At 40.1% G+C, this 16,896-nt stretch overlaps 1 protein-coding gene across 1 annotated transcript; it reads right to left on the bottom strand.

Moving 5' to 3' along the window:
• Positions 1-3,995: 3,995 nt before the first annotated feature.
• LOC140943575 (uncharacterized) lies at positions 3,996-15,088 on the bottom strand. Its single transcript, XM_073392677.1, has 5 exons — positions 15,049-15,088; positions 10,002-10,096; positions 9,524-9,586; positions 8,855-9,066; positions 3,996-5,881 (listed from the first exon to the last, which is right to left on the bottom strand). Exons 2-5 carry the CDS (start codon positions 10,062-10,064, stop codon positions 5,419-5,421), a joined length of 801 nt encoding a protein of 266 aa, XP_073248778.1. The 5' UTR covers positions 10,065-10,096; positions 15,049-15,088; the 3' UTR covers positions 3,996-5,418.
• Between the last annotated feature and the right edge of the window lie 1,808 nt (positions 15,089-16,896).

The following is a 16,896-nucleotide window of genomic DNA, read 5'->3' as shown; positions in this document are numbered from 1 at the left end:
TCGCAAGAAGAAGGGCAGGTTTTGCACAAAGCCTCGTTTGGATTCCCGCCATTACGAATTCTACCATACCGAAAGTATAATAAGATAACTTCACAACGTTATTTTGGATTTCTTATTAAATTTTCTTCATGTCGTTCACAAACTATTATTTTTAAACTCGCCTTTAGAACGCGATATATTTTTGTTGTTGTTTAATAACGGAGGTATGTGTATAAAAATGAAGTATTTACGTGCGTTCCGATTGGTCAAAAACATTTCTTTTAATGCCAGTGAACTCAGGCCCAGTTCAAACGTCCAACTTCTCATGTACTAAACCTAATATAAAAGTCCGACATATCTAATTTGAGTCGAGCAATGAATTAATTTCGAGTGGCCCACATGGGAATTTCGACCGTGGAGCGACTTTGTGTCAAACGTCGAACTTTTCAAGTGCCGAACCTAATGCATAAATGACGATAATTTCTTTTCACTGCTAAACATTGTAGACCATTTTTTTACAGCGTAAGAATGAATTGAGTTCGACGAATTTAATTCAACGTCTAAATCGACCGTCGAACTTACATCATTTGGGTCGATCCAAGTAGCTGTTAAGTTCGGTACATAAAAAGTTCGACGTCTGAACTGGGCGTCAGACAAGCTTCGCCAAAAACAGTGTTAGCGTATTTTATTATAACAGGAGAGGTTAAGCGCTACGTTCACGGCAAACTGTAAAGATTACCTTACCATGAGCTTTTCCTGCCACTTCTTATGATTGCCTTCTTCAATATGTAAGGTTGGTCTTCACCTCCGTGTAAAACTCAATAAAATTTAAACGAAATTTTAAATGACAGATTCAACTGGGAAGATTCACCTCATTTAAGGTAAAATCCGGATTCCAGAATCTGGGAATTTTTTGTTGGTGGAATCACGCAGACTTTCTTAGGGGTTCGTCACGCGTTCCTGCGCGAAGAACCCCTAAGAACGTCTGCGTGGGAGGCTAGAATCCAAGACTGTCATGGATTACCTTTTTATGGGGGCCAGAAGATGAACTCACACTCGCTGGATGAAGTTCTGAGGATTTGTTAACAACTGGATATATGCCAAGACGCGGTGATTATTGATGAAAAACGGGAACGAGCTGTTCGTGGCAAATACGTTTTGCTTGACCTTTCCACCAGCAGTTTTACGTGGATTTAGTTGTGTTATTAATCAGAAAAAGTCACTGTTGAAAAAGGAGAAAGAACATATGCAATTCGAAAGTTCAGAGCTTCCTAGAGACAGTATTAAAATTATTTTTCTTTTCTTGCACACTTCTAACAGTACTTGCTTACTACGGTCATGTGACGTCATTCACAGAAAAGCTTGAACAGGTTTGTTAAACACGGTACAAATTTACTCATTCAAATGATTTTTATTTTCTTTAAACTTGGTTCAGTGATTAAAAGTTGGTGCTAATCCCGGACTGCAGACCACGTTGGCACCTACATTATGGCGGATAATGAGATCTCAAGCCAGGCTCCATGCAAGGCTGTCCAGAAAATTCCAGTGAAAATCTTGTTCCGCTGCCCACCTTAAATGGAGTGTTCTCGAAATTCTTCCCTACCGAACTGAGAGCTATACAGCTTAGTAAATGTCCATCAAAAGCAAAAAAGGGAGATAACTTTTTAAAGGCGAAAATGGATAGAAGGGAAAGCTAAAGGACTGAATAAGTCTAGGAGGCAGTGAACATTTTTTTTTTCGTAAATTAGTATCGTGAAATTTTTGTCCTATGCACAGGCTTGAAATTCCAAAGCTCTAGTTATTTATGTTTGCAAAAAATAGGCGGCGAAGCTGGTTCAACTTGCAAACAACGGCTTGATTAGTTTCGGTTCGTTTCGGCCGATCATAGTTTACATAAATCGGCTTCACTTGCAAAAATTTCTAAGGGCGAATGGTTTATCCCCCTTCAGCAAGAAACACAACGAATTTAGACCCCGAGACAAAGGCCTACTCTGGGACCTAAAGTGGCCTAAAGTCGCCCAAAGTCACCTTAAGTCGCTTAAAATCGCCTTAAGTCGCCTAAAATCGCCTTAAGTCGCCTAAAGTCGCCTTTAGTTTCCTTAAGTCACTAAATCATTCAAATCTTAACAAGGTTCAAATTGTCTTGTAGTTATTACTTTTTTAGTTTTCTATTTCCAGAATGCATGATTTCTCATAAAGTGTGTAATAACCCGTGTTCAATAATATTAGCCACACACCCACCCCACCCCCCACAAAAAAACTCCCACGGTGACTTAAGACCCATTAATTTCTTCTCCAGCCCTCTAATTTATACATTTAATTACTTTACACAATTTACTACACGTACTAATTAGTCGTAAGCAATACAAGAATAATCATTCCTGTATTGTTTATGCAAAAATGACAACATATAGTACACAACTTTATCCAGTACTTGTACAGGTATTTTATTAATTTCATCTGGGAGGTTTGTCTCATCAGTTTCTGAGTAAAAATATTGTTTAAAAAGGCATTCAAAGGTTCAAGTTCTAGCTAAATTACATTAAACAGTGTGCAAAGAGAGTAGACAGAGTAGTGTCCAGGTAATAGCCCTGGGGTACTGGATTTTATGATTGGGCTAGTGAACTGCGTTTTTAACTTGCCTGGCTGGCAAGTAAAGTTTTTTAGGGAATTCAGATTACAGAAGAACTGTAATCAGTCCCATTCATAAAAAAAATTGGGGTTAGTCAAAATGGCTTTCAGGCTAGTGTATGCTAGGCAAGCTGTAAAGCTGACTTTCTTTGCACCCCGAACAAAATATAGTTAAAACTCTTTTCTACTGCTTTGTGAGAGTCCAACATTGAAACACATTTCAAGTAACTAAGATCAATACAGGTAGGTTGAAGGGAGAAAAAAAAATTATTAATGCCGCCACAACATTAATCTAAATTTTCTGGTAGTTAATACAAGTCTAAAGGTCAATCGAAAGAAGTGTCCATGTAAATTATCGACCCAGATTTTAAGAGCAACTAATGATAAGTTTTTTCTCCAGCACACAACCTCTGATCTGTATTTACCGTCGAATTATATCCATCTATCATTGACAGAAACACAATCACTCTTATAAACTTGAACACTTAGCTTAGCTTGTACGTATACAGTCGTCTCTTTAGGTCTTCCCTTCCAGACAGAAATTCAAGCTTTGTACATCGAAGGTGCGTAATACTGCTCTTTGTTTATGTTGTCGTGATTGCTCCCTGCCAACGATTTGATGTAATCGACCATTATTGATGAAGAACGTAGAAAAGCGAAATAATACTGTTCTTTCCTCCACGTTATGGCCGCCCAGAAAGTAGTGTGTTTTGATCACGTGACTAACTGGTCTGGAGGCGGGGAGAGGGCGGGACCGAGAAACCATGGAAATTAGCTTGCGACTGAAGTGGAATTCTGGGAGAAGCAAAATGGCGGATAAAATGTTGTGCCTCGCGTTTTCGTTTAAAGATCTCCTTTTAAATGGAAATTTCTGACATAATTATGGAAACGTTTACACTTGGTACTGCCATCGGTTTAAACATGACGCACAATGTTTCCTTTTGTGCTGAGAGCGTAAACGCTGCCGCGTGGAACAGACCGAGCGAGGTTGGTTGAAGCTAAGCTTAGTTGTTTCTGCTGGTGCATAAATGCACTCATGAAATCAACCCGACTGGAAAGTTTCCAGAGAGACCATGGATAAGAGAGTACGGTTCACTAGCGAAGCAAGTATTTGGAAGTGTTTTGTTTGACTGAGACAGGAAAGGAGCAATATATATACGGCGAAAAGTACAAACTTTTTGTTTTGAATTCAGTTGGGAAAACATCCTCTTAGCCAAACGTGTGGGGACAAACATTGGCAGAGCAACTGCCAAGACATACAATGGGGATCGTCATTTCCATAATGTGCGATATCGATAAGTGATTTTAGATGTTTTAAATTAATTACTTAAATGTTTGTTGTCAAATTATGAAAAAAAGACACTTCAATATAAAGTTTTTGCTACAAACCAGCTCACAGTATTTTACAGAGATGTATTGAAATACTCTACTTTTAGGGTTTTATTTTTTGGAAAAAGAAATGCAGGAACCATTGATTTTTTGTCCCTTATATTATGAAATAATGCATTTAAAGACCAAGAGAAAATTTACCCTTTTGGTTGCTTCTAACTCAGATTTTGTCTCTGCTAATGTAATACTAAACCAACACCCTTGATATTAGCCTGTGCCACGGATGGAACTAAACTCTGGGTTAAGTCCATCTGCAAAACAGTGGCAAAATCCTAGTTCTGGGCCCCCTGTGTGTGTATCAGGATTAGAGAACATGCCAGGACTGGACTGTTAAAAATGCCATTGTCCATTTGCCAATCATGTTGAAGGGGAACTCAAAATGCTGGTAATTCATTTAGTGCATCAGGGCCCAGAACAAGGATATTAGAGCTGCTTCGCAAATTTTACTAACCACGGTTAGAATACACCTGCAACACAAGCTACCTTGGTATTTAATGTTCAAAATATTAGGTAGCTGGGATTGTTGTAAATTTGGAAGACTAATGTAGATGTCTTCAAGACTGAATTAACTTATGCTACAACATTGTGTCCCTAGAGAGGTAGTGTTATCAGATTTTGATTTTGTATATGTTGTAGTTCATTTTTCTTTCAGTTAATTTTTATTTTTCCATCGTTTCTGGGTATGGTTATGTATGCTAATGAATTTAAAACAAAGGAAAACCACAAATTAACTGAAATTAAAAATTAACTGCAACATATTCACTAACATATAACTCACCTAAATGTCACCTTTTTCTCCTTAAGTCGCCTAAAGTCGCCTTAAATCGCCTTAAGTCGCGCAACATTTTGACCAAATTTTCCTAAAGTTGCCTTAAATTGCCTTAAGTCGCCTAAAATTACGGCGACTTAAGGTCCCAGAGTAGGCCTAGACAACAAATGCTGAGCAACTCTCCTTCTTTCTTCGGAATAACAATAAAATCGGAGTATCTCAGATTATTGCCAAAAGATGTCTGTTGTTCTTTGCCATGTGTCCAAACCATCGCGTTAAAAACGGAAAGTTTGTCATTGTGCCTGTATTATAACGAGACCGCCTTAATTTCTATTTAGCTTCCCTGCATAACTGATTTACGACTGAAAACTAAAGTTCAAATCCCTTTTTAGCCATTATTGGTAAAACTGCATTATTAAATCCAGCCTCTTGAATCCTTAGGTAAAGTTTTTATCTTCTTCTATAATAATCGTACCTTTCTAATATTTCAATACTTTTAATACTCTAGTAACACACTGGCTGTAAACATATCTTAAACAACGTCAAAACTGGTGTAATAATTTCCGCATTATACGCCATCCTATCTACTCAGAGATGATACACTGACAAAAATGGACGATGTAGAGTTTTTATGCTGAATGATCTACGTCTTACTGATAGCTACCGAACCACCACTGGGTGGTAGAGTCGCCATTCATTGTACAAGTAAACTTGGGGTTTGTAGAGCTATAGAAGCCAAAGTTGTCCTCACTGCTCACTTGGCCGACGGAGTAATCGAACTGGCATTTGTGTTCGGTGCTCATGTGGCCCAAGTACGAACCAGCTACCTGCCAGAACCCGGCAGTCTTGTGTATTCCAGTGTGACCACGGATGTTGACAAGCTCGGTCTTAAGACAAACACCGTGACCAAGGAAGGCAAAGATGTCGGCGTCTGCAAACTTTCCACGGACGTAGTCTTTGTAGTTGTTGATGCCGTACTTGTCATAACTGCAGGTGGCTCGCCAGTGGGTGGACACGTCCCTTAGTGACTTCATTCTGTCCATTGTTAGCCGGTAGAGGAACCAGTTAGGCGAGTTTTCGTTCACTGGGTCGTTGATTGACATGGGTGTTTGTCTGTCGGAATAAGATAAGATAAGATAAGATAAGCGACTTTATTTAACGAGGGTTACACGTGACAGTAATTAAAATTACTGATAAACTTGTAGCCCTCTAAAATAAATTAAAAATACGATGAAATGAAATAAAAACTAGTGATAGGTTACTATTTTTGGCACCCACCAGAGACTATGTCGCCAAGACATTGATGGGGCTCATATAACGTTGGGAGGAGAATCTGTGAAACACTGTGATGCCTTAGGTACCTAGGCGTAGTTTTGGACAACAGTCTTTCCTTTATTGCATATTGACTATGTGAAGAAAAAGTTTCTAAAACACTGGGGAAGTTCTCAAGAATTAGATCATCATTAACAACTGAAGCATCGAACCGATTGTATAAATCGATAATACTACCAAATTTGGAATACTGTTGTGCTGTTTTTCATGGCTGTGGTAAAGGAAATGAAGAAGAATTGGAACCCCTGCAGAGACGTGCTGCTAGGATAGTGTTAACGGACGGTGCATTTGTCCACTCAAGATATGGCTTCCAGTATTGGTTGGGTCCCTCTTAAGACAAGAAGAGTGAAACATATCGTCAAACGTGTCAAGAATTGTCTTGATGGACAAGCTCCAAGTTATTTCTCAGAAAATTTTCGACGGCGAACTTAGAGATATTCATGAATATGACACTAGGTCTAAGGATAGGTTATCTATTGATAAAGTCAATCTCGAGTTGACTAAGAGGCTACCTACTACTACTAAGAGGCTTCATAAGGAGGCTACCTTTTTTTATTGATCATAATTATGTAATGTATCCCAGTTTCGTATATAATTAAGTTTTTATCTATTTATTTATTTATTTATTTATTTTTATACAGGACCTATGTTGATAGCAGTTTTTGTAACTGTTCGACTAGTGCAAGGGGCACTCAGAATAAAGCATGCCGCCCGTTTTTGCATTCGCAGAACTCTCTCAAGTAACATTTTATTACACGATGTCCATACTGATCTTGCATACATCATGAGTGGTTGATTGGAGCTCATATAACAAGTTGTTATCTTGCACAAATTTAAAAAGGGAGCTGGCTACGTGCTTTTCGAGAATCTTCGAGAAGACAGGTAAAACAGATATCTGGCGGTAATTGTTTATATGATTGCGTGCTCCTCCATTATGTAATGGCGTGACCTTTGCAACCTTGCAATTGTTAGGAAAACTGTTGGTCGATATTGAAAGGTTAAGTAATTTGCATAATAGATTTGCAATACCGGTGCAATTTTCTTAAGAACTCGCACAGTTATGCCATGGTACCGAGATGCCTTGTTGCTGGAGATTTTTTCTATAATGCCAATAGTTTGTTTAGGCGTTACCAAAGGAATTTTGTAAAACGTGTCTGAGTTTAATCTTGAGCAGATAAATTTTCTCAGCTTGGAGTTGCCAAACTCTACATCAGCTTTGTTGTCCTTGCAAATTTGTTCTAAGATGTTAACGAAGTACTTATTAAGTTCATTTGCAATGGAGGCTTCATGGCCAACAACATCATTTTCTGTAACGATTTCATTGATACGAACTCGAGGTTTACTTGTCCCGCTCAACGATTTCAGTGCCTTCAACAGTCTTGGATTCTAAATTCCATCCAGTGGATTCCGGATTCCAGGTACTGGATTCTAGTCTTCGTCAGTGGAAGTTGGATTCTGGATATTTATCGTTAGTGGATTTCCAGATTCCCTGCGCTGTATTCTGGATTCCAAAGCCCAGAATTCCGGATGCAGCGGGTAAAATTTTCCTGGATTCCGAAATCTGGATTCCCTTTCATAAGGCAAACATTATTAGGGCGAAAAAAAATTAAACTAAGTAACTAAAGGCAAAAGGCAAAAAACCTGCGTATTAATGGATCTGAACAAGGAGTTAAAAAGACTGCAGATTTAAAGGTGCGCTACAAGGTACTCAGCACGATTTGCTAGTTAGTAACAAGGGAATGAAAAATGTAGTCAGGGAATTAGTAGTCTTTAAGATAAACTTATTGACTTTAAGCCTTTGAAGTCCACTTTGGTCGTTTTTGGTTCATATGGACCTATGCATATTATTCTTCCTGAATCCATTAAGGTTTCTATTTAAGAGACTAAGGTAATATGCAAAATCAGCGAGGATAGATGTTACCGCTGATACCTTGACTGATTAGCAAATTTTGACCAATTCTGACAGAGTTTACAGACCAAAAAGAAAACCAACATTTTGGCAAAAATCCAACCCTAATCCCCATGCAATTTTTATTTATTTTTTAGCAAAACTTTTCAAGACGTACCTTTTAGTAAGACTTTCTATTTTTAGTTGGGTTTAATATTATACTCAATACATGATGTAATTCTTATTTATCATTTGGTTATTTTTATTCTATGTATTGTTGTATTGCGCAGTTAATCATCTCGTTATGGAACTGTGCAATATAAGTTTTAAATTAATATAATTATTATTATTATATTATTTACTATTTACCGACAGTCTACTCTTTACAGTTCAATTTGCATATCAAGAGCCATCATGGCTATTGGCATATCTATATCCCTTTGTTGGAAAGAAAGCCAGCCAAAATTTTAAGGTGGGCGACATAACTGGCTGTAAAAAGAAACGAAAAAGGAAAAAGAAGAAAGCGAGAAAACAATCGAAATTACCTTGCGAGCAGAGTTTTCTCGCTTCATGACTTTTAGCTTTTACGAAGTCATTCACGTGGCTTAACTTTCGCGTTGTTCGTAACGAAGCGACAGACAAGATCAGAAAGAAACCTGTGCTCGCAGGGTTTAATCGAAATAGATAAGAAGTCCAAACTTGGTTTATGCGCATGAGAAAAAAAACAAAAACAAAAAAGCTGCTTCATTAGAGCCATTCTTGTGCTAACTGGCCAAAAACGATCCAATAAGGAGGATTTAGTCCAAAAAGAGGTTTTTCCCTAAAAACTGGAGGACGACAAAGGGTTAATCCATTCAAAACAGTACCTAAAGTTTGAGAAGAGCTTGTTTTTCAGACTCCAAGACATGATAAGTGTCCAGGCCGCCCCAGGTTCTGTTTCCATGTCGCAGTACACAGTGAATCCATTCCCTGCAGCATCGTAAATCTTGTAGTAGCCGCAATTGTCTGCTCCATTCTTTAGGTGGTCTACGCAAGATCTCGGTTTCAATTTGTTGGCATTTTCTTGACACCCTTTTTTCTGTAAATCGAAAAACTAACTTAAGGCCTGTAGATCGAACCAGCGCGTAATGCATGGGGCGACGAAAGTTATGTGCGCGAATGTTATGTGCGGCTGTATGTAGGACGCCCCAGATCAACACAGAAGCTTTGTATAGTTCGATAAACACCTAAAAGAGTTTTAAGTGTACATAACTGATAATGGATGACTTTCGTTGTCTTGCTGTTTCCAGTATCATTGTAGCAAGTTGAGATGCTCTATTTTCTCATGAGCTCAGAGGAGCTGTCTTCTTAATGTTTTATCGAACTACTTACGATACATTCCCAAAAAAATCTTTTGGCTTCGAGGAGTGTGTTTGTCTTCAACTCCTAATATCCTTTAGTCCTTCTGTTGCGCTTTTCTATTTCACATGGTGGTCACGTTTCAAATTATAGCTATTCCTTCATTTTCAATTACCCATCAAAAAATAAGCTCCCACCTTAGTGCCTGAATCCTGGCCTGATCCTACGTTTTGTTTAACACCAGCTTTTAAATTGCCAACCTCAAAAAAAAAAATGATGATAATGATCATGATACCATAAGTGAAAATATTTCTTTTGCGATGCATCTACTGTGGAATATACGGTTAGGGAAAGGAGTAATCCTTTATTTGGCCTAAACATTAATATGTGTCGCTGGACAGGTTATTGTTTTCAGGTTCAGGGTTTAAAGGCCTCCACGGCACACATCTACCAAAACGCCCCTTAAGTCCCCCCTCCCCCCCACCCCCTCCAGGATGGTAACATAGCTTGTTTCTTGCAGGAATTCATTAGGCCTGTAGTTTCAGAATGTGGATCTATCACGATCTTTGCAACACTAGCTAACTGCGTTGTTAGCGTTATTGTGTCTGGAGTTCTCTCTCCAACTCGACGTCCCTACGGGTTATTAGAAGACCCTGGTGAGGAAGTTGACATTACCGATTTTCCTTGGCAAGCAGCCACCAGGAGAAACAGACAAGCAAAAGAGAACTTCATGGACATGACTGATAACTACCGTTCGTTCACGGATGAATCTGTTAGAATGAAACATAACCAGTATATTTGTAAGTTGTTTGAATGGAATGCAAGATCAGAGTATACAGAAGAGCATGCGTATGAAATCTCTATTTTGTAGGGGTTTTTCTTTTATCACGTTTTGGCATTAGCGCGCATTAAAGTGCCGGAATGAAAATTGAATGAACACCAACTACACTAGCCACTAACAACTTCATTAATGTGGTCTATTTTGCGTAAACAGGGCTTCTTTTGAGGCCAGAAGCCCAACTTAAAGTTCGGTTCGGAAATTTGCTGAAGGCGGACTTCAGGTCAGTTTTTGCCTCATAGGAACCTGGACCCAGGGGCAAAAGGATGCGAATAGCATCATCTACCCTAACATATTGAAGTGCATAAGGCCCCTTAGGTATGTAATCATTAATACCGTCCCCCTCCGGATAAGATAGATGGTAAATGGTGCGCCAATCTGAGGAATGTTTTTTGGGGACCACGCACAACGGATGGCACTGCATATGTGATAATGGAGGGGAAGGGAAAGGCCCGGCGACCCTGCCCAACGAGATCTCCTTGGTAAGGTTAGAGGATACCACCTTAGAGTGCTGAACCGCGGAGATTAAGTTACGGGAGACTCGATTTTTTTCCGGACCAGTGTACCCAACGTGCGTGCCAAAGCGTAACGCGTTAATTAAACTATTACTAAAATCGCGATTAGGATGGTGGGAAAGTTCCCTTTCTAAAATAGCTACATTAATAGGGGTGGATACGGAAGGCAAAATGTTCCTTGCTAGTAGCTGCACTTTATCGTTTGCACGGTCGCGGGAGCTGGAACTCTGATAAGGCCTTGAGCTGTCCTTTGAGATACTGGCGGGGCAAGTGAGGGTAGAGTGGTTGGCGGAAGGGCAACGGCGGCACTGGTGCGGAAAGGGACAGGAACGTGCAGGTTGGCCACTTGATCGGTTGAACTTGTAGCACACGGGTCCTTTAGGCTGGCGACGCGAGTGGTCGGCTGACGGACACTAACTCTGTTTGTGGTATGGGCTGCAGCAAGTAAGACAGTGAGGTTTAGCCAATCCAGAAAATAGTACTGTCCACAGTTCTAAGTCGACTTGATCCCAGCTCAACGACAGGTCGTTTGCTGCCCTTCGACGAAACTGTTCATCGTACGAGACCCGAGCCAGGCCCTGAAACTGGGTTTCCGCCCTTCTAATTATCTGCTGGTATTTCAGCAGTTCGATGGAGCGCCTGGGATACGCGGCAGCAATTACCAGCATGTAGGTCGTATAGGCGTCCAGCCATTTGTGAAAAGTATCGATCACATGGACAGAGAAGAGGGGAGGGAACCTGGGGACAAGTCGTCCAACCGCAACTGTAACTCGGGGACCTGGGGTTGAGTAAGGGAATCGGGGAGCAACAACGTGAAATCAATGAACTCTCCCCGTAAGATTTTGTCTTCCAAACTCGTTTCTAACAGACGGAGCAAGCCCAGAGGAGTTGCTGTTCCGGCTCGTCGAGGCTGTGTTCCACTGTAAGGAGGTGTGGCGCCCATGAGAGGGAGATTCGCGGAGATGGAAAAACTCTGAAGCACGCGATCCACAGAGTATTGCACCGTGCTCTCAATGGTGGCGAGCTGAGCAGGGGTAAAGGAATTTCTTGTGTTAGGCGTTGTCTCCTCGAAGTCCTCCACCAAAGGATCAATCAGGTCGGAGTAGGTCTCCACCGGCTCTTCCTCGGAGTCCTCACCCGATAAAACAGCATCAGGGGCTTGAACGGTCGCAGGTTCAGGCTGTTCATGGTGTGCAGATGTGGCTGGTCTTGTGGAACGGGCACTGGTGTTGGCTCTAGGAGGGGGGTGAATAGGGGTATGCAAATCCGCCGATCCGTGGTATTTTTAGGCCCGATCCGTCGATCCGACTTAATTTCTGTTCAAATCGGAATCCGTGTTACTTTAAAAATTTTTCGTGGTATATAGAAAGTAGCGTTGTAACATGAAAAAATGAATTACTTAATATAGTTGTTCTGTAATCGCAGCAGATCCGGGACTTCATGTTTAAGAAGTTTTCGTTACAGCTTCAAAACATGAAGCATTAGGGACAGAGCTTATAATGTTTCTTCCAACAATACAGATTTGACTAATCAAATAGTCTGCAAGCTTGCAAAATGAAAGTATCTGGTATTGCGTAAAAGATTTTTCAAAAAAAAGGTTAAAAATAAACGACGAGCATCACACGACTCCTGCAGTAAGTCGTATTGGTAGTAGTATGACCTTCAGAGCTTCGCTCTAACTAGTAGGTCCTTAAGAGATTTTCCCTTGCGATAAAATATGAGGAGAGGCTCCTTAAAGATTTCTCTTAGTCGTTGCTGGTTTTGTATAAGGTGCCACTTCCCCATAAGTATTTTCTTCAGGCTAGGTAAAGCCGGGTGGTATTGTGTAACAAAAGGTAGAAGTTTTTTGCGTGCGGATTTGTTTCTCTGTTGTAGGGCTGTTTTCCTGTCGGCAAATTTTACCTCAGAGAGGTACTTTCTTAAAATAGCGGTAGGGTAGCCTCTTTCTAACAGGCGGTTGTGAAAATTTCTGATATTCCTCTCAAATGTGCTCTGCTTGGAATTAGTCCTTAGAAGCCTGAGCGCTTCCCCTTTGACGAAACCTTTTTTCCACGCCTGGCGGGTGACACGAGTAGAAGTTCGTGTACTGGAATGTTTCTGTTGGTTTGTAATGTGTTTGCACGTCTAGGATTGATTCCTTGTCGAATCTTACTCCTTTGTACACTTTTGTGTCCAAGAACGTGATCTCTGTTTCTGACATCTCAGCCGTGAATTTTATCGTAGAGTGAAAGTTATTTGCCTTTTTCACAAAACCCTCTATTTTGTTTAGACTTGCGTTCCATAGCGAAAACACATCGTCAATATACCTTTTCCAAAAAAGCGGTTTCATCGTGATGCAACTCTGACTCAATATTTGTTTTTCTATTCTGGCCATGAAGATGTTTGCAAAAGCAACGGTCATCTTTGTTCCCAAGGCTACACACTCGATAGTTCTAGTTTCCATTTTGCAATTCAGACAATTTACACGAACGTATTCACAGATCTTGTCAGCCCGTGTGGTGGAGGGGGGGGGACTCCGCATATGAAAGGGGTGGGGATGCTCGTCGGAAATTTTGAATTAAACCCCTAAAGGAGACCGATCTGGGCGTGACAAAAGCTTTTTTTGATCCCTAAAAGAGACCATGTTAAAACACAGACGAATGAGAAAACTTGGATTACATGACTGGAGTAAATGAAACGAATTAAAAATATACATATCAAATATATATTTTTATATTTTTTCGCGTGCAACCCTTAACGAGACCTTCACGGCTAAATATGGTGGCGTTTTGCCCAGAACACCCTAAATGAGACCAAAGTCCGAAATTTACACACCTAAGCGAGACGACGAGCATCCCCACCACTTTCATATGCGGAGTCCCCCCCCCCCGGGGGGCTTGTCAGGTCACTTAGCATTACCGCCATTACCTGAACCATATGTCACCATGCACAAGGTTGCCTGACGTCATTTCTGTCACGCTGTCTATCAAGAGAAAGTCTCTTCCGGAAACCTCGGAAGTGGAACGTTAGCCGACAAAACACCAGCACATTGACCAAGGCCGACCGAAAAGTGATGATCCGATCCACAATCCGAACTTCTAGACTGACAGAATCCGGAAACCAGGCCAAAACTTTCAGCTGACCCGCGATCCACGGTATTTTTCAAATCCGCGAATCCGCTCGATTTTTCGCCAAAATCCACAATCCGTAAGCTTTTTAAGACCAAATCCGCCGATCCGCGGACCTATTCACCCCCCTCCTCTAGCTACGGCTTGCGTTTTGGATGGCCGAGATGTAATACCTTTTCGAGGATGTGTCGCGGTTTTTAACCGGCGGACTAAAACAGTTTTGCTACCAGTAATGGAGAGATTTAGCGCCTGTAAGCGGAGGCGAAGGACCTCTTCAGAGAGGGACGTGAGGTTCTCCGAACCACGAGATTTGCGAGGCTTCGACGACACACGTGGACGAGCCATAAAAAAATTATAATATTTACGAGTAGACTGTTAAGTAAGCAAAGCAGCTAAGCGAATGATGAATTTTGCCTAAAATAACCTTTTTATAGCTAGAAATCCCGGGCTAGACATACGTCTAAAGCTAAGCCAATGGACGATGGCGTACAATAGTGTTGCAGCAACACACGGTGCGTACAACGAGACATGAATAGAGGTATTTATTGAATCTAGCCATACAGAACGAATGTTACAAACGTACTAGACAGTGTTGCAACATTTTGACCTTGGTACCTGTCCGTACCGTTGTACTAAGATGCGACAAAGATATTAACTATTGTAGATTCATGGCTCGTTGCATGGCACGAGTCATCATTCCCGGGAGCTCTGGCGCGTCACGCTCCATTAACTGCCATTTACTGTTTCATCGTAAATTTTTTTAAAATTACACCACCTTTATCAAATCTATTGTCCTTTTTCCCGGTTTAAATCCGATATGTTTTCGTGAAAGATTGCACGTCGAGCTTTCAATTTTTTTATTCAAAAAATAATCTTTAAAAAATGGGAACTGGATCATGAATGAAATTATTAAGTTTAGTGCTTATCTCGGAAATCCTTAAATTTAAAAAAAACGTACGATGGCAACATTTTGCTCTCTGAGCAGTGCTGTGAGCAGTGACGGGATTGCTGAGGCCAAGGAGATCCTCTAAGGAATCTTCAGCATACACTCGGGAGCCTACTTTTTATCAATTTTTATGCGCAATCTGCTTCTGACAGTAACAGCAGAATCCCAGTACAAATAATGTTCAGCAGTGGATGACTGAAGTCAATTATTTTGTGGCTACCAAGTATTTAACATTAAAAGGAAGCGAACCGACTGAGATTTAATGGGTGTACGAGGCATCTTGAAATGTCCTGACGTGTAAATGGTGAGTACTTACCTATGTGCGCGTTGAAACCACTTTATCACGATCGATCGAGCTACAGGAAAAAAAAAAAGCAATTAAGTTAAGCACTCGACATTTTGTGAAGTAGATAAGATAAAGCATAACGCAAGGGAGGAAAACATAATATTAGGTCAAATTCCTTACTGAGTAGAGACGTTCATAAACTGGACTAGAATTGGGGGATTAGGAATATTTCAGCAGCGTCTCAACTCGGTAGACAAGTTCAGCTGGAAAAACCAGTTTTTCTTGAATTCACATATTTCGTACATAGTTGTTTCTCCGTTTCATGATTGGTGGTTTATTCTTGCTTCATCGCTAAACCAGCTTATGTGGTTAATAACAATAATAAACTTTATGTAATTTACGTGTCAGGATATTTAGCTTACAAGCTAATTGGGAACAGAACAAAAACAAACGCGGAAATAAAATGCTTAAGATTATAAATATAGTGATGTAAATTAGATCTATAAAATGTATGATTGTAAAATAGTTTTAACCCTTCCGAAGAGTGACCAACATCAATTCTCTCCTAAAAATTTCAGTAAATAGTTAGGTGGAAAGGTTTTAAGAATAAATGTTATAATCACTGAAGAAAATATGCTTTGATCTTTTAACAAATTCTCTCAACCATGTTTTCAAGAAACCTATGAACGCCATCCTGGAGAATTTGTATGTTGGTGCTTAAAGGATTCCAAAAAACTACTGCGTCTCTGATTGCAAAATCAAGGGAGGATATCACTTCTCCATTTTGTCCTTAAAATAGAAATAAATAAATACGACACGTCACTGAATTTTTCAAACTGTTGTGAAGAATTTGACCTCACTTTGTTTTATTCTCGGATGATAAAGCAAAGAGGAAACTAAAAGAATTTATAAAGAGAGTAAATATAAAAGGAAAGGGGATCATGAGAAGCTGGTTGGGAATAATGGTAGGAACTGGTGGACAAAATTACAGGGGCACTAAAAGCCGACCCAATGTCAGTATTGCCAGAATTGTCTCCAAAAGTTTTCCCTGTGCTTTATATTAAGCCTTTTTCATTGCTTAATTTGGAGCAGCCCTCTGTTCGGATGCCTTAACGGAACTTGCTCCTCTCGAAAGTTTTAGGTGCCTTTTTCGTCTCATCCGAAATTATTACCCACCATGACGGGTTCAGTCGAAAATCCGAGGGCATGAAGTAGTATTAAACTTTCCTCAGAAAATTCTTCAGATTGGAAGAATTGTCTTTATACTAAAAATTTTCCGACGACCGTTTTTAATTTTTAACACAAATCGCAAATGTGAAAAACACAACCATTTTTCTCCAGATAATCACCGCCCCAACTTTGCGGAACTGATTTTCAATAACCTGATGATATTCTAATTTAAAACAAAGCCAGTTATCCAAAGGTGTGAGTTTTACAGCTCACTGCAATACTGAGAGGAAAACATGTAACTGTCGGCATTATTCCCTTCAACAGAATTGTATACTGAGTTCTTTAGTTATTGTTACTGATTACACGCAATAAGTTATCATACACATTGTAGAAAACGTTCTCCAACTCCAGTTGCGTACACTCAGTTATTTATAACAGCAACATACTGAAAAGAAAGCTCCTTTAAAACGACTCTTCATTTAGAATAAAGATGATGTGAACTGCGGAAATTCAAAGTTTAAATTAAGATATGATCGTCGCAGTGGTCGTTGAAATTCAAGCAATTGCAAATTAACATGAAACTGAAATTTCGGGACTTCAACGGGATTCGAACCCACGTTAAGATAAGTCAAGTTGGGTTAAGAATAAGCCTGCTCCCAATATATGGGTCTCCATAGCTCAGTTGAGAAAAGCGCCGGCTTTGAAAAC

Source organism: Porites lutea, chromosome 7 (genome assembly GCF_958299795.1).
Source record: "Porites lutea chromosome 7, jaPorLute2.1, whole genome shotgun sequence".
In the NCBI taxonomy this organism is placed as follows: domain Eukaryota; kingdom Metazoa; phylum Cnidaria; class Anthozoa; order Scleractinia; family Poritidae; genus Porites; species Porites lutea.
This window is presented reverse-complemented; position numbering and strand designations above follow the sequence as displayed.